Here is a 19,148-nt window from a genome sequence, read left to right as displayed (position 1 = left end):
TCTTTAGAATGCTGCTGATTCTTAAGGATTGACGTGATCCTGCATCTTCTGAATTACTCCCAGAAAGCTCCTGCCACTGACGCTTCACCGTCTTCCTTGCTAGTGTTCCCTTCCCATCAGCTTTGGCCATTGTAGTTAGCTAATACAGATGCATCTGATTTTGATCTTGCCACATAAAGAAAGTTTAAGTATTATAGGCACATATTATCTAGAATTAACAGAATGAGAGATTTCAATGACAGTGGGAATGGTTTTGCAAAGCTTTACAGGCTGGATGCATCCTTTAGATAACAAATCTCGATCCAGTGCTCATAGTCTTGATGACCAATTAGAACTGAGACTGATGGTGGTGAATCTTTGGAATTCTTTACTGAGAGCATTGTGAAAACTGAGTTCCTTCAAAACAGAGATGGTAGATTGCTGCAGATTAAGAGACACAAGATATGGGGATAGTGTGGGGGAAGTGTCATTGAGGTAGATCAGCTGTGCTCTTCAATATGAGCAGAATGGGTTCACAGGGCAAATTACCTACTACTAATTCTCATGTTATTTAAAAACAAATTTGTATCGTTGTAACGTTTGTATTTACAAACCCCATTTCCAGATAAGTTGGGATATTTTCCAAAATGCAATAAAAACAAAAATCTGTGATATGTTAATTCACGTGAACCTTTATTTAACTGACAAAAGTACAAAGAAAAGATTTTCAATAGTTTTACTGACCAACTTAATTGTATTTTGTAAATATACACAAATTTAGAATTTGATGGCTGCAACACAACAAAAGTTGGGACAGAGTTAAAATAAGATTGAAAAGTACACAGAAAAGTCATGCTACTGTGACAATTATAGCCACCTGGGCTCGGGAGTACTTAGGAAAATCATTGTCACTCAACACAGTCGGTCGCTGCATCCAGAAATGCAACTTGAAACTGTATTACGCAAGGAGGAAGCCATACATCAACTCTATGCAGAAACGCTGGCGAGTTCTCTGGGCCCGAGCTCATCTCAGATGAACCGAAAGACTGTGGAACTGTGTGCTGTGGTCAGATGAGTCCACATTTCAGCTAGTTTTCGGAAAAAACAGGCATCCAGTTCTCCGTGCCAAAGATGAAAATGACCATCCAGATTGTTATCAACGAAAGGTGCAAAAACCAGCATCTGTGATGGTATGGGGGTGCATCAGTGCCCACGGCATGGGTGAGTTGCATGTATGTGAAGTTACCATTGACTCTGAGGCATATATTAGGATTTTAGAGAGACATATGTTGCCTTCAAAGCGATGTCTCTTCCCGGGACGTCCATGCTTATTTCAGCAGGACTATGCCAGACCACATTCTGCACGGACTACAACAGCGTGGCTTTGTAGACACAGAGTGCGTGTGCTTGACTGGCCTGCTGCCAGTCCAGATCTATCTCCTATTGAAAATGTATGGCGCATCATGAAGAGGAGAATCAGATAACGGAGACCACAGACTGTTGAGCGGCTGAAGTCTTATATCAAGCAAGAATGGACAAAATTTCCAAGTGCAAATCTACTACAATTAGTATCCTCAGTTCCAAAACAATTCAAAAGTGTTACTAAGAGGAAAGGTGATGTAACACAATGGTAAACATGCCTCTGTCCCAACTTCTGTTGAGTGTGTTGCAGCCATCAAATTCTAAATTTGTGTATGTTTACAAAATACAATTAAGTTGGTCAGTTAAATAAAGGTTCACGTGAATTAACATATCACAGATTTTTGTTTTTATTGCATTTTGGAAAATATCCCAACTTTTCTGGAAATGGTGTTTGTATGTGGTTTTTGATGTTTTTGTCTTTATGGAAGCACTGAACCCTTTTAAATTCACAGTCTGTGATCCTTCTGCCTGGGATGTTTGGAAGTGGAGCTCGTGAGGAGGATGATGATGAAATAAACTCAAATGAAAGCAACCTGTAAGTATTCCCAAATTCCCTTTGAGGCACTTAAATAGCACCTTGAGGAATGAGCACAAGCTGATTGAAAGAGCATGATTGTCACCAGAAATTTGGTACAAGAATAAAGTACTAGAATAAATCATGTATGATATACGTGCAACGCATAAATGGCAATTCTCGGCACTATTTCTGAAATTTGTTTCTATGTAGGTAAATTGTATTGAATGTCAGAAGCTAATTTCAGTGCAGTCATTCTTGTATTGCACATTGTAGTTAAGGACAAGTGGATCATAGGATTGTGGGGTGTGGGTTTAAATATATATTTCCAGTGCATATAATGTGGAATTTCACCATTCGATTTTGTAGAAACGATGCTGAAAATGAACTGGTGTTGATTATTTCTCTCTACTTGTATCCTAATGACACTGTAGCTGGTATATTAATCTGTGCCAATGTTTCTTTCCAATAGAGTGCACATGAACTCCATGGATTTTTTTGCAGTACCAGATTATCAGAATTTTGAAGATTTCTACATTGATAGTTCAGATGGTAGTCATTATCAGCAACTTCTCAACAATAATCCAGACCCAGCACGTGAAAGTTTATATGAGTAAGCATTATTTTATTTAACCACAGCTTAGATGGAGGTGACAATTACTGAATTGCTAAGAAGAGGTACTATTTTAAAAGTAAAGCAATCTTTTTTCTTTAGCTCAGTTGAGAATTGCATCAGGTACAGTTGTGGTTAGTATGATGGTATTACAGCTCGGCGTGTCGGAGATCTGAGTTCAATTCTGACACTGTCTCTAAGGAGTTTGTACGTTCTCCGTATGACTCTGTGAGTTTCCTACAGATGCTTTGGTTTCCTCCTACAGTCACAAGACATACTGGTTAGTAGGTTAGTTGGCCATTGGAAATTGTCCTGTGATGAGGCTAGGGTCAAACAAGTGAGTTGTTGGGCAACAGGGCTCATTGGGCCAGAAGGGCCTGTACCACACTGTATCTCTAAATAAATAAATACAGTCAATGTCTAAACTGGAAATATTCTTAGTCTAGGAGAAAGAGCACAAATTCAAATTGTAACAGGAATAGGCCATTCAGACTCTTAGGTTGTGTGCTGCCATTCTTTCAGATCTTGGATTAATGATACCTCAAGATCATTCATTTGCCTTTGATCCACTTTGCTTCATATCCTTTTCTAAAAATCTGTTCACTCACTCTTGCTTAATGGAGATGAAATCTTGATCACCATTTGGGAATATAGAATATTAAATCATAAGACATAAGAGCAGAATTAGGCTATTTGGCCTGTCGAGACCTGTTCCACCATTCAATCATGATTGATCCGTTTTCCCTTACTCAAGCCCATTCCCTAGCCTTTTCCCTGGTAGCCTTTGATGTCATGTCCAATCAAGAACCTATCAACCTCTGCCTTATATATACCCTACGACTAGCCTCCACAATTACATGTGGTAACAAATCCCACAAATTCACCACCCTCTGGCTAAAGAAATCTCTCCACCTCTCTGTTTTAAATGGACAGCCCTTAATCCTGAGGCTGGGCCCTTGTTCTAGACTCTCTCACCAGGGGAAACATCCTTTCCACATCTACTCTGTCTAGGCCTTTCAACATTCAAAAGGTTTCAATGAGGTCCCCCCCTCAACCTGCTGAATTCCAGCAAGTGCAGATCCAGAGGTGAAATGCACTAACATTGTAGTAAAGGGGGAGAAAACAGAAAATGCTGGAAATCAAGACAGAAGTGTAAAATCTGGAAATGTGCCTTAAATCAGTTGATACTAAAAGAGTCTTGCTACATTGTAATTGGAATAAATGAGAACTCTTAAGATGAGAAATTAGCTCTGACAGAGCCCCACCTGAAATAACCCATACTTTGACCATTGACATTTTGTTCAGTTCCAGCATTTTCAGTTTATTGCACGGTTACAACCAAATTAATACTTAAGGCAAATGTTACAATGTCTTTTTCCCCCACACCATTCTCATTTTTCCTAGTTACTTTGCCCAAATTCTGAGCGAACATGGCCCAATGGAAATTGACAACCCGTTGTTGGTTGACGAGTTTGAAAACTTCCCACCGGAGACTCAAGAGCTGGTGCAAAACGCAGGTGGTTTGAAATCATTTCTTATGGAGTCATTGCGATTTGTGCTGAATAAGAACTTGGTTGGACTCATGAAGCATGCAGTAGAAGTGGAGAGTTCAGCCATAAATGATAAAGCAGTGACCAGAAGCACGGAAACATCAGAGATAAACTCAGCTAAAACTTCTGTTGAAAGCTCAAGACCAGTAGTTCATCTCAATCCTGCTGCAAAAGAATTTAAACCAGTATCGTACTATCCATCTATATTGACATCAAATATAAGTTCATCAAGCGAATCACAAAATAATCAATATTTTCATTATAGTAGTGATCTGGGAGGTAATAGTTCAACAGGTGATGGATATATGCATATTAATCCTTATTCTGATGTGAGTCAAAAGATTTATAAAGCAGCCATCATATCAGATCATAATGTGAAGACTGGTGATGCAATGACTGATCATTACTTGAGTGTTTCTGAATGTACAGCAGCTTTTGATCCAACTTTCTGTGGTGATCCATCATCCAGTACTGTGCACACTGATATAACACAAGCAGTCCCAGCGTTTTCCGTACGCCAATCAAATCTACCAGCTACTAATTATAATTATCAGTTTCGTTCTCTCAATCCTGATAGAGGGAGTGATCCTATAATAAATGAAATGGAAAGTATGGATCTTCCATCTGGTAGTACTAATACAACAGGAGTAAACATGCTTAAGGTGATGCCTCACAGCAATACTACAACAGAAAGTTCGATTGGAGCATCAAACAAGATGAATATGGAATACAATTATAATAAAAAGCTTGAAAATAAACAATGCCCTTTACTAAGGACCATTGGAGTACAGGTAAGGAGGAACACTTGTAGATTTTGTGTATATTATGTAACTTCAAATAGTTTAAAAATATTGAACATGGTTCGTGGAAACAGAAAAATTACTCAAACAACTATCTACATTCGGTGACGCAAGGAAGCCTTCGTAAAGGGAGATGTTAACAATAAACCATTGCATATCTGTACTAGAGGTTGAGAGGTCGTAGGAATTGTTTAAAGTTTATTGATTATACTTCATTTAATAACGATGGGTCATTTCAATATATGCTTGATGTTAGACCTCTAACCTTGATGGGTAAATAAGCAGATACTCCTAATAGGAAGTGGTTCAAGAATCGTGAAACTGATTTAACATTTTGGGTTAAAGATACAGTAGAGGGACAATGTGAGGAAAGTTTCTATCCGGCAAATATTTGGGAGCTAGTATTCGCTGCCTGTAAATGTTTGTGGAAATAGAAGTAATTAGTATCATCATCACTGTAGACTAAAGTGTGATTTTCTTTATTGATTTATCTTAGAGATGAAGAATAAAACTGAATTCAGCAGAATGTAAATTCAGTATTGGAGTGATGATGTCACAATATCATGCCATCTGGTAAAACAATTAAAATATCTGAAGGAAGATAGGCAGGATTGCAGAATGCAAACCTATTGAACTGATCAGAAACATCTATCAGAAAGTTCTAATAGAACATCAAACAAGATTAATACAGAATAAAATTCCATACAATTTGGACATCTTGTCCCAAAAAACATTTGAATACTTCTGATATTGTGGGGCAAAGATTGGCTCCAAATGCTAATGATGAGCAAAGAATGAAAACACATAAAAGTTGCTGGTGAACGCAGCAGGCCAGGCATCATCTCTAGGAAGAGGTACAGTCGACATTTCGGGCCGAGACCCTTTGTCTTGAAAACTTTGAGTTTCAATAGCCTTCCCAGCCAACTAGTAATAAACCAAGAGCCTCTCATCTCATGTCTGGGGCGTCTACTTCTAATTATTATCAAAGCAAGGTGACACGTCAGGTCAGCAAGATTCAATAGAGCAGGAACAGTGATGCATTAAATTTGGAAATATGATTTCAATGGTGCTATATTTGTCTATTACAATCCTGTAAGTCAAGGGAGGATTGGAGAAGGTAAGGGACTTCAGCATTTTTGGAGCTTTGGAAAGGAATTTGGCCATTTATAGCGGGCAGTGTTCAGATAGAAAGTTTTACCAAAGAGATTTTTCTCCAAATCAGTTACTAAGTATATTTTGATTAATTGCAGGTTCATCGGGAATCTTTATGTAATACCAATATCAATACTGATCCTTTTCAGCCATTTGAAAATCAACAGGTAAATGAGGAATGTAAACATTGTGCCTTTCTCTTCCAAAGCAAATCTTGCAAGCAGTAAATTACTTCTTGATCAAGGTGTCCAGCTTGAATTTATTGAACACTAATGTTATAGATGTCCAAACAAGACCATCTTTGTTTTGATGTTGGTTATGAAGAATAGAATCTGAGAGTAGTCCCCTAATTTCCAAATTGCAATTTTAGCTCCATCTTTATTTAATATCCCATATTAAGAATGACACCTCCAAGGCTCTTGTTTTCACTTAGTTCAGCACACAAATCTGGATTATGTACTCAGGTTTCAGAAGTGAGGCTTGACCTACCATTTCCAACACTGAAGGATGTATAGCTGAGGCTTTATAAGGCATTGGTCAGACTACATGTGGAGTATTGGGAACAGTTTTGGGCCCCTTATCTAAGAAAATATCTTCTGGTATTAGGGTCCAGAGGAGGTTCATAGGAATGATTCAGAGAATGAAAGAGTAAATGTATGAGGAGTGTTTGATGGTTTTTGACTTGTACTCACTAGAGTTTAGGAGAATGGGGGAGGTTCGCATTGAAACCTATTAAATATTGAAAAGCCTAGATAAAGTGGATGTTTCCTGTAGTGTAGAACTCTAGGAGCAGAGGACACAGCCTCAGAATGGAGGAACATAATTTTAGAATTTAGATGAGGTGGAATTTAGCCAGACAGTGATGAATATTAGATTAGATTCAACTTTATTGTCATTGTGCTGAGTACAGATACAAAGACGATGAAATGCAATTAGCATCTGACCAGAAGTGCAAAAGAATAGTAGTATTTACAAAATAACTGCGAATAAAAAGTAAGTGCTACAGTATACAAATATAAAAGTACTGAGACAGTCCAATATGGGTGCAATACTGCTTAGCGCTGTGATGTGAGGTTCAGCAGGGTCACAGCCTCAGGGAAGAAGTTCTTCCTGTGCCTGCTGGTGCGGGAGCAGAGGCTCCTGTAGCGCCTACCGGATGGGAGGAGAGTAAAAAGTCCATGGTTAGGGTGAGATGCACCCTTGATAATGCTTTTCCCCCTGCCCAGGAGATGTTCTCAATGGTGGGTAAATGGGTGCCGATAATCCACTGGGCAGTTTTCACCACCCACTGGAGAGCTTTGCAGTCTGATATGGGACAATTGCCATACCACACTGAGATGCAGTAGGTGAGTGAGTATGCTCTCAATGGTACAGCGGTAAAAGTCCGTCAGTATCCTGGGACAGAGGTGAGCTTTCTTAATGCTCCGCAGGAAACAAAGGCGCTGTTGCGCCTTTTTGATCAGGATGGAGGAGTTCAGGGACCAGGTGAGATCATCGGAAATGTGGACACCACGAAATGTGAAGCTTGATTCGCGCTCCGCTACATCTCCTTTGATGTAGATGGGGATGTGAGTGTAGCTCCTAGCATACCTGAAGTCCACAATAATTTCCTTGGTCTTCTGGGTATTAAGGGCCAAGTTGTTATCGGCACACCATGCGGCCAGGTGCTGGACCTCGTCCCTGCAGGCCATCTCATCATCCCGTCTGATCAGGCCAACCACTGTGGTGTCATCTGCAAACTTGATTATGGAGTTAGAACCGTGTACAGGAACATAGTCATAGGTGAAAAGGGAGTACAGAAGAGGGCTCAGCACACAGCCTTGAGGCACGGTGAGAATTCAGAGTGAGAATGGAGGAGGAGAGGTTGTCTAACTTAACAGATTGGGGTCTGTTAGTCAGAGAGTCCAAGGTCCAAATATGTGAAATTCATTGCCACAGATGGCTGTGGAGGCCGAGCTATTGGGTATATTTGAAGCGGAGGTTGATTAGTAATGGCATCAAAGATTATGGGGAGAAGGCAGGAAAATGGGTTTGAGAGGGATAATAAATCAGTCAATTTGAATGTGGAGCAGCTGCAACTGAGCTAATACAATATAATCATCACAGTACCAAACCAAACGAGTTATTAATGATACAGAACAAGATCCAATGCTGCAAGATCTTATAAATTTAAATCAGATCTAATAATTTGCATCTTTGTATCATCAATAGGGTGATATTTTGAGGATTGAGAAAGAACATAATGTTCTCCAGCAAAAGCTACAAGAAGCTGAAGAAAAATATAATCAGCTTGCAAATCGCAGCAAGAATGAAATTGCTGCTCTTGAGGAAAAGATGTCTGAATTCATACAAAAAAATGAGGTACACGTTATTCTGTGTTTATACCTTCCTATTTGCAGTTATCTCAGTTTCGTGTTCTAAATAAATGTACGTACCTTTCTTTCCATGCACCTTATTCATTCATTCAAAGAAGGGGGAAATCTGTCAATTTAAAATTGAGATCTGAAATATTGCTGCATGCTGTGCTCCTCAAAGATTGTTTCACCCCCAAATTTGGGGTCATCCTTGTCAGATAGATTATGACTTTTGGGTGGTGTAAATAGATAGTAAACCATCAGCTGGAAAAGTTAATGTGAAAAGTCAATTTGCTTTTAATACAAAAGAAGAAAACTCCAGCAGGAATTTGAAATAAAAACAAAAAATGCTGGAAATATTCATCAGGAATATGGAACACGTCTGTAGATAGAGAAACATTTAATATTTTTAGTCAAAGGCCATAATAAGTCATAACATGCAACGGAGAAGGAAGAGAGTATAAAGAGGAAACATTAAAAAGAAATAGGAGGAGGAATGAGCCACTTAGTCCTTCAGGCCTGCTCCATTGTTCAGTTTGATTATGGTTAAACATACAACCCAATACTCTGTCCCCACATCCCTTAAACCATATGGCATGAAGTATTATATCTAGGGTTGCCAACTTTCTCACTCCCAAATAAGGGACAAGAGTAGCAGTCAAATACGAGACACTTGTGTTTACCCCGAGAAAGACTACCATGACCATGAAGCCTTGTGCGGGCACCTGTGTGTGCGTACGCTTACGTACTGATTTTTTTTCTACAAGTCGGTTTTGGCAATTCTGTTCAGTGAAACTACACTGTACATACATTATTTCTACTTTATATAGGCTGTGCATTTATCATATCATTCCTGCTTTTACTATATGTTAGTATTATTTTAGGTTTTTTGTGTTATTTGGTATGATTTGGTAGGTTATTTTTTGGGTCTGGGAACACTCAAAAATTTTTCCCATATAAATTAATGGTAATTGCTTCTTCGCTTTATGCCATTTCGGCACAAAAGGTTTCATAGGAACGCTCTACCTTAGCAGGGAAAATAACGGGACAAGGGCGGTTCTGTATGGGACAAACTAATTTAGCCTAATGTACGGGATGTCCGGGCTAATACGAGACAGTTGGCAACCCTAATTATATCTCTTGTAAAACTCTGATAATCCAGTATCCAGTTGTTCAGAAATCTGTTTGAGCCAGTACTGATTTTCATGCTCCCTTAGATACATGAGGGTTCTGTTCTATTTATCTAGGGCAGGGGTACCCAACCTTTTTATGCCATGGACTAATACTATTAAGCAAAGGGTCCATGGACCCCAGGGTGGGAACCCCTGATTTAGAGATACATCACAGTAATGGGCTCTTGCAGCCCAATGAGCCCGCACTGCCCAATTACACCCATGTGACCAATTAACTTGCTAACCCTTATGTCTTTGGAATGTGGAAGGCGACCCATGCCCAAGGGGGAAAATATACAAACTCCCTACAGAGGACAGCGGAATTGAACCTGGGTCGCTGGTGCTGTAATAGCATTTCACTAACTGCTAAGCTACTGTGCTGCCTGTTCTGCACTCCCTTGGGCTCTCAGGGGACCCTGTGTCCAACGCTCCCTTGAAATTCACCTGAAAAGTTTATTATACTATGCTGTGACACTTAAATTTTTAAGAAATGTAAATTTAGAAGTGGGTTTGGGTATGAATTGGAATTACATACAGTAGGCCTGGAAATCTGCCAATTCTGACACCACCAAATTCCTGAACATATTACATTAACAAAGATTAACTCAGTCTCCTGCCTGACTTGTTCTCCATTAACTTGTACAGCAGAGAATTTCACAGGTTGGCCACCCCTGGATTAAGAAATTCAGGCTGGCCCCTAGGAATAACTAGTTACCAGTTCCTTTAATCTATGATGAGATTAACTGGTGCATTATTGAACAGAGAATGGTGAGGTTATTTGAGGGCAGTGAATTGTGTTAAAATGTTGGCAGCTCAGTTATGCTTGCAGTCAGCAGAGCTCTTTCACATAACCTGCAGACGAGGCCTTTTGTTTCTTTAATTGTTTCATTACCATCCTATTTTGCCTTTCTGTACTCATTTATTCTTCCATCCTTCGACAGACCTTCCTTTTGATTATATCTTTCCCTTGTTTCAAACCTGAAGCTTTTCACCTGTTCAAGCTATTACTGTTTTTGTATAGGTAGTACCAATCTGCTGAAAAATTCCAATACTTCCTGAATTTGTGTCAATTGTTGTCACTTTTATCACTTGAATTCTTAAAAATCCATCCATGCATGCAATAGCATGAATGTGGCTGTGAAAATGTTGTTAATCTGCAAACGAAATGAATTTCTCCTTCATCTGTCATGCATGCTGAAATGGTAACATGTTGGAACTTCGGTAAATTGTATATCCTGTCTGTGCAGCTATTAAAATCTGAGCTTGACTCAGTTCGCCATGTCTTGGAGACTGAAATTAAGAAGAATCAGCAGGAGAAGCGAGAAAATAATGAAACCTTAAAAAAACTCAAATCAGAAGTTAAATCTCTTGCTGAACTGAATCAAATGTAAGTAAAATTAGAATCAGGATTTACCTGAGTTAATGCATGTTCCTGACCTAAAGTCCTAAGAATCCATCTGATTTATCTGTGTGAACGAGGGGTTAAGGGTTTTAATATTGGGCCAGTTTATCAGTCCAGTAGAACTGTGTTTGCATTAGTTTCTAGTCAAAAAGTGGTTGGATCAGCAAAGTCGTCTGACAGTCACCAGCCTGCAAATTGCAAAGAGAGGGAGTAGGCAATTAATTCAGTTGACAGTGAATTTCACTGACATGCCATGTGTGGGTTCTGAATTTAACAATAATTTTTATTAATATTATATAAATTGCATGAATACAAATACAAAATTCATAAGGATACAAGTAATACGAATTACATTACATTTAAATCACAGTAATATAATCACAATATCCCATATTCCAAATCAATCATGTAGAAAAAAAATTGAATTATGAAATAAAATAAAATAATTTTATTTTATTTAAAAAAAAATCTACTCCCACTACCAAAATGAGCTGGTTAGTAAAAAAAAAGAGAAGAGAAAAAAATACCTTGCCATATAATAATATTATTATAATAATGACTCGGATCCATACTTTAATAACAGTTCAAAGATGAGATTAGATTATGAGGACACTCAGCCCTCGTTTATTGTCATTTAGTAATGCATGCTGAGGATTCAGGGCCTTCCCATCTGGAGATTCTCGATCATACAGTAGCAGCGGCAGCGAAACAGGCATTTCAGAAGTTTCACCAAATGTTCCTCCACGCTTCTCACATCCGTTCTCCATCGAATCAGGATTGTGCACGGCATCCTACTTGACAGATAACAGATATTCATTCCAGAGTGGCTGCTGCGCAACTGCGTCACGCCACCATCTTCTCTCTTAGATTATGAAAGTAACTCAGAAAGGGTCCCCATAACATAAGAAAATCATGTTTAGAATTAGAAATCGAACAACGAATCTTCTCTAGACCTAGGCATAACATAACATCAGATAGCCATTGAGCATGAGTGGGCGGGGCAGCCTCGCCTTCCTGGCCATCAGAGACATAAAGGCCAATACCCGCACATTAGATGGCTTCCGGATTGTAGCACTATCCTCAACAATACCAAACATGGCAGTCAAGGGATTGGGCTTTAAACTAACATTGAAAAGTACAGAAAATGTTTGAAATACACCTTTCCTAAGTTTTTCAAGGCTCGGACAAGTCCAAAACATATTAATTCGTGTGGCCACTCCATTAGTACATCTATCACAGTAAGGGGAAATATCTGTGTAGAAATGAGAGCGTTTGTCTTTAAACATATGAACTCTATGTACCACTTTGAATTGTAATAAAGAATGACGAGCACATAATGATGAAGAATTAATCAATTTTAAAATTATCTTCCAGCTCTCTCCAGATATGAAAATCTGTAAATCCTTTTCCCAGTCTCCTTTAATTTTATCTAAAGAAGCCTTTTTCAGTCCCAACAGCAGACCATAAATGTAAGATAGTGAACCGTTGTCAAAGGGTTTCAGATTAAAAATTGTATCTATTATATTCTTATCTGGACGTGTAGGAAATGTATATAATTGAGATCTTAAAAGATCTCGAATCTGTAAGTAACAAAAAAAGTGGGTATTGGAAAGGTTAAATTTTGTTGAAAGTTGTACAAAAGAAGAGAGATTCCCTCCATCAAACAAATCCTAAAATCTTTTAATACCCAATCTATCCCATTCTTTAAAAGGTAAGCCAATTATAGATGGTTTAAAAAAAAATTAGAGAAGATGGGACTTGAGAGGGAGAATCTCAATAAACCAAAATGTTTTCTAAACTGTAACCTCAAAGTACATTTGACCACCACATTGTCAGTTAGTTTATTTAAAGATAAGGGAAGTGAGGATCCAAGTAAAGAAATAATGGAAAATTTCATAACAGAATTAACTTCCAAAGAGACCCATATAGGACAATTCTCATGGTTAATGTAATATATCCAGAACATAATATTTCATATATTAACTGCCCAATAATATAACCTAAAATTGGGTAAGGCAAAGCCTCCATTCTGTTTGGTTTTTTGAAGGTGGGCTTTATTTATTCGAGGTTTTTTATTCTTCCATATATAGGAAGAAAGAATTGAATCCAGAGTCAAAAAAAAGATTTAGGAATAAAAACAGGCACAGCTTGAAAAAGGTGTATAAATTTAGGTAAGATATTCATTTTAATAAAATTAATTCAGCCAATCAGTGATAAAGAGAGAGGCGACCAATTAGAAAGTGCTTTTTTAACATAATTCATTAAAGTTAAAAAATTTTCCTTAAATAAATCTTGATAATTCTTAGTAATTGTTACTCCTAAATACGTAAATTGTTTTCTTAAAATTTTAAAAGGTAGGTTAATATCAATTGGTATTAAATTGTTTAAAGGAAACAGTTCCCTCTTAAGTAAATTTAATTTATATCCTGAGAACTGACTAAAATTAGTCAGTAAATGGAACACAGATGGTAAAGAGGTTGTAACATTAGATATAAAAAGCAATGTGATCAGCATAAAGCGACACTTTATGAATAGTACCTCTCCTTAAAATACCAGTAATCTCTTTAGACTCTCAAAAAGCAATTGCTAAAGGTTCTAATACCAAATCAAAAAGCAGAGGGCTCAAAGGACAACCTTGTCTAGTCCCACATTGGAGTTTAAAGGATTTAGAATTCTGAAGATTAGTGAAAACCTGAGCGGAGGGAAATAAATAAAGTAATTTAATCCAATGAATAAAATTAGTTCCAAAATTAAATTTTTCTAAGGACGTAAAAAGGTAATTCCATTCGACTCTGTCAAAGGCCTTCCTTCTCCGCATCCCAAGATATCACACATTCCAATATTTCCTTAGATGGAGAATGCATAATATTTAACACACTGTACATTAAAATGGGAATATCGTTTTTTAATAAATCCTGTCTGATCATCCGAAATGAGAGAAGATATATTTTCAAGTCTGCGAGCCAACACTTTAGATAAAATTTTAGTATGAAAATTGAGTAAAGAGATAGGTTTATGCAAAAAACATTCAATAGGATTCTTATTCTTTTTAAGAATAAGTGAAATGGAAGCTTCGTAAAAAGATTGCAGTAACCTTTTTACCTTAAAGGAATCTGTAAGGATAGAACATAAATGTGATATAAGCAAGAAGGAAAAAGCCTTATAAAACTCTCCAGAGAATCCATCGGGTCCTGGGGATTTCCCAGAATGCAATTCTCAAATAGCCTGAGCAATTTCCTCCTGGGAAATAGGTTGATCCAGTTGCCTATGATCATCTATCGAAAGATTAGGAATATTTAATTGTTCTAAAAAATTATTCATTGCAATATTATCATTAACAGAGTCAGAACTATACAATTTGGAATAAAATTCCCTAAAAGTGTCATTAATTTCAAAGTGGTCAGTTGTCATGTCCCCATTAATTTTACCTATTTCTTTAATTTGCCGCTTGGCAATAAATGGCTTCAATTGATTAGCCAGTAGCTTACCAGTCTTATCTCCGTGAATATAAAATTGACTTCTATCTTTTAAAAGCTGGCTTTCAATTGGATATGTTAAAAGAAGATCATATTTAGTTCTGGTTTCAGTACATCTCATATATATCAGGGTTGGGTACCGAAGCATATTTATAGTCCAGTTGTTTTAACTGATTAGCTAGTTTGTTTCTCTCTTTGTTAACTTTTTTAATGATGTTTGCAGTATAAGAAATAATTTGACCCCAGATATATGCTTTAAATGTATCCCATATAATAAGACGTCTCTTCCAGTGTATTTTCTTCAACAAAAAGAGTAATTTGATTCTCCATAAATTTTTTTAATTCCTCATCGCATAACAGAGTTAAATTAAATCGCCAAAACTTACTCATAGGGATAGGATCAGGAAGATTTAAAGATAGAAGTACAGGAGAGTGGTCAGAAATAGCAATCTCTTTATATTCGATCGATCGAACCAAAGAAATCATTTGACTGTCAATTTTTTAAAAAAATCAATCCTGGTATAAGAATGATGGACATGAGAGAAAAAAGAATACTCCCTGTCTGTCGGATGAAGAAAACACCAAGCATCAACTATACCACATTTAGTTAGAAAGGATTGGATAAATAAAGCTGATTTTTTAAGTGTGGCTGGTTTAACAGACGAGCGATCTAATACTGGATCTAACCAGTAGTTAAAATCTCCTCCCATCACAAGAGAGTAAGTACCCAAATCTAGCAAAAACGAAAATAGACGTTCAAAGAATCCTGGATCGTCTACGTTGGGGGCATATACATTAGCAAAAACAATCAATTTACTGTCTAAGCTCCCTGATACAATAACAAATCGACCATTAGTATCAGAAACAACTTTATGCTGAACAAAATAAACTGTATTATCTACAAAAATCGAAACTCCACGTGATTTTGCAGTAAACCAAGAATGGACTTGCTTACCCTTCCACCGAGTAAAACAACGTATGCTATCACAGCTGCGTATGTGTGTTTCTTGTAAGAAAGTAATGGGTGCTTTTAATTTTTTAATAAAAATGAACACTTTGTTTCATTTAATGGGGTGATTCAGCCCTTTCACATTCAAACTAAATAAGTTAATATTTTGAACCATTTTAAATACCAATCATCATGTAATTAAAAGATCTGGCCATAAGTTGTTAAAACTGGAAAGCAAACCGTAGGATAAGGTAGTCAAACAGACAATCGTATAATCAACCCAACACAGCTCCCAGAGAGAAATAGGCCCTACCCCCTCCCCCACCCAAAGCCGGAAGGCTGATCAATAGACAGGCAGCGAGCTAACAACTAAAAAGTTCCCTCCCCAAAAAATCCTGTTGATAGAAACTCTGGTCCTTCAAGGTCAATTATGTCCCTACCAAGACACAACATAAAAAGAAAAATAATTCAGTATTCAAAAATATAAAAGGATCAATTTAAACAAATTCGAAGAAAGATATATGAAAATAAAGCCTCAAAAAGGGATATAATAAAAAAGTGTCAAAAAAAACAAAAAACAATATATGAACAGCCAAAACGTAAGCTTATTCAAATTCATATTAACAGAAGAGAAAATTGATCAAATAAGAAATATAACAGTTTTAGACTTCAGCCTTCAGAAACGCTTTTATTCTTTTTTGCAATCTGTTCTTCAAAACAATACTCAGACGGGCGGGAAAACGAGGAGATGGTTTAAATCCTTTAATGTAAAGTTCCGACATAACTTCTTTATATTTCATACGATCAGCCATAACTTCAGGCGGATAGTCCTCCACGAATCTGACCTTGTAACCATGGAAATCGATCATTCCTTATCAACGGATATGGCGAATTAAAAGGTCCTTAATACGAAATTCATGAAAACTTAGAATGACCGATCTAGGTCTCGCTGCCGACGACAGTGGTTTCAAAGTCAGCAAGCGATTATGCTTAAACCATAGAAACTACAGCACAGAAACAGGCCTTTTGGCCCTTCTTGGCTGTGCCGAACCATTTTCTGCCTAGTCCCACTGACCTGCACACGGACCATATCCCTCCATACACCTCCCATCCACGTATCTGTCCAATTTATTCTTAAATGTTAAAAAAGAACCTGCATTTACCACCTCATCTGGCAGCTCATTCCATACTCCCACCACTCTCCATGTGAAGAAGCCCCCCCTAATGTTCCCTTTAAACTTTTCCCCCCTCACCCTTAACCTATGTCCTCTGGTTTTTTTCTCCCCTTGCCTCAGTGGAAAAAGCCTGCTTGCATTCACTCTATCTATACCCATCATAATTTTATATACCTCTATCAAATCTCCCCTCATTCTTCTACGCTCCAGGGAATAAAGTCCTAACCTATTCAACCTTTCTCTGTAACTGAGTTTCTCAAGTTCTGGCAACATCCTTGTAAACCTTCTCTGCACTCTTTCAACCTTATTTATATCCTTCCTATAATTTGGTGACCAAAACTGAACACAATACTCCAGATTCAGTCTCACCAATGCCTTATACAACCTCATCATAACATTCCAGCTCTTATACTCAATACTTCGATTAATAAAGGCCAATGTACCAAAAGCTCTCTTTACGACCCTATCTACTTGAGATGCCACTTTTAGGGAATTTTGTATCTGTATTCCCAGATCCCTCTGTTCCACTGCACTCTTCAGTGCCTTACCATTAACCCTGTATGTTCTACCTTGGTTTGTCCTTCCAACGTGCAATACCTCACACTTGTCTGTATTAATCTCCATCTGCCATTTTTCAGCCCATTTTTCCAGCTGGTCCAAGTCCCTCTGCAGGCTCTGAAAACCTTCCTCACTGTCTACTACACCTCCAATCTTTGTATCATCAGCAAATTTGCTGATCCAATTTACCACATTATCATCCAGATCATTGATATAGATGACAAATAACAATGGACCCAGCACTGATCCCTGTGGCACACCACTAGTCACAGGCCTCCACTCAGAGAAGCAATTCTCTACTACCACTCTTTGGCTTCTTCCATTGAGCCAATGTCTAATCCAATTTACCACCTCTCCATGTATACCTAGCGACTGAATTTTCCTAACTAACCTCCCATGCGGGACCTTGTCAAAGGCCTTACTGAAGTCCATGTAGACAATATCCACTGAATTCCCTTCATCCACTTTCCTGGTAGCCTCCTCGAAAATCTCCAAAAGATTGGTCAAACATGACCTACCACGCACAAAGCCATGTTGACTCTCCCTAATAAGTCCCTGTCTATCCAAATGCTTGTAGATTCTGTCTCTTAGTACTCCCTCCAATAACTTACCTACTACCAACGTTAAACTTACTGGCCTGTAATTTCCCGGATTAGTTTTCGATCCTATTTTAAACAACGGAACAACATGAGCCACTCTCCAATCCTCCGGCACCTCACCCATAGACAGCGACATTTTAAATATTTCTGCCAGGGCCCCCGCAATTTCAACACTAGTCCCCTTCAAGGTCCGAGCGAACACTGTCAGGTCCCGGGGATTTATCCACTTTAATTTTCCTCAAGACAGCAAGCACCTCCTTTTCAATCTGTACAGTTTCCATGATCTCACTACTTGATTCCCTCAATTCCATAGACTTACCATTAACCCTGTATGTTCTACCTAGTTTCCTTAGTAAATACAGACGCAAAAAACCTATTTAAGATCTCCCCCATTTCCTTTGGTTCCGCACAAAGCCGATCAAGCTTAGGCTCAGAAGTGAATAAAACAGGAAATAGCTGCTTCAGAAAGTTTGCAAAGAACTTCGTAGGGTCAGCGCCTTCAATTGATGCTTCAAGACCCAGAATTCACAAATTATTTCTCCTGTTTTTATTTAATAGATTGATAATCCTTTTCATCAATTTTTCACTGGATAAAGATAACTCTTTGCAGAGTTTAATTGTATCTTCAACATCCTCTTCAAGTGTCAACAGCTTTGCAGTATTTTCCTGAATTTGGGTTCTCATGCTTAGTTAAAGCTTGTTGGATTATATCAAATTTGCCATTAAGTTATTGAAACTCCTCAGAAAATTCCGATTTTTGCCATTTAAGGAAGTTACTAATTGAATACAAAGTGATTGGGGATTCATCTTCTGGTTCCCTTTCTTTTGCAGAAGCTTTTGTTTTTTTTTCCCCAGCCATAGTAGAGCAGTATTAAAGTACTATAATAAAGTTTCAAACAAAAACTGGTAGAAGACAATAAAGTAAATAGGGTAGGAGCAATCTAAAACGATGTTACTCCATCAGCTGCCAACAGGGCTCTGACAATAATTTCTGAAGTTGAAGTTACATTGTAGTGCAGTGAAGTGGTCGAACATCAGCACTGATATTATAAAATGTAAATTTGAAATTGGGCAGAAAATGGAGGGCTATGCAGTAGGGAAATTCAGGGCAGCTTCTAGAGTAGGTTACGAGGTCAGTACAACATTGTGGGCCGAAGGGCTTGTAATAAGCTGTTGATTTTCTATGTTTCTGTGTCTCTGTTTCTAAATAGCAACAATTTGAAGAACATATCCAAAGAATGATTATCATTTTTGCTATATACACTATATACTGTTGATCTTTTAAGTGATCAGAGATAGACCTGTTGGGTCAAGTTAGTCAATTGAGTTGGTTATTACTGGTTTATTATTGTCACATGTTCTGAGATACAGTAAAAAGCTTGTCTAGCATACTGTTCATACAAATCAATTCATTACAAAGTACATGGAAGTAG

At 37.7% G+C, this 19,148-nt stretch overlaps 1 protein-coding gene across 7 annotated transcripts in view; it reads left to right on the top strand.

Annotated features, from left to right (window-relative positions):
- The window catches only part of ttc3 (tetratricopeptide repeat domain 3), a 138,508-nt gene that overhangs the window by 87,184 nt on the left and 32,176 nt on the right, over positions 1-19,148 (top strand). For all 7 annotated transcript variants that reach the window (XM_063050404.1, XM_063050403.1, XM_063050402.1 and 4 more), the window contains 6 exons: positions 1,854-1,936; positions 2,388-2,528; positions 3,933-4,869; positions 6,129-6,197; positions 8,242-8,391; positions 10,804-10,943. In XM_063050404.1, the coding sequence (XP_062906474.1) occupies positions 1,854-1,936; positions 2,388-2,528; positions 3,933-4,869; positions 6,129-6,197; positions 8,242-8,391; positions 10,804-10,943 (1,520 nt within the window). The remainder of the gene's footprint in view (positions 1-1,853; positions 1,937-2,387; positions 2,529-3,932; positions 4,870-6,128; positions 6,198-8,241; positions 8,392-10,803; positions 10,944-19,148) is intronic.

The sequence above is a fragment of the Mobula hypostoma genome, chromosome 6 (assembly GCF_963921235.1).
Source record: "Mobula hypostoma chromosome 6, sMobHyp1.1, whole genome shotgun sequence".
Classification (NCBI taxonomy): Eukaryota; Metazoa; Chordata; class Chondrichthyes; order Myliobatiformes; family Myliobatidae; genus Mobula; species Mobula hypostoma.
Note: the sequence above shows the minus strand (reverse complement) of the source record. Positions and strands in the feature narration are given on the sequence as shown.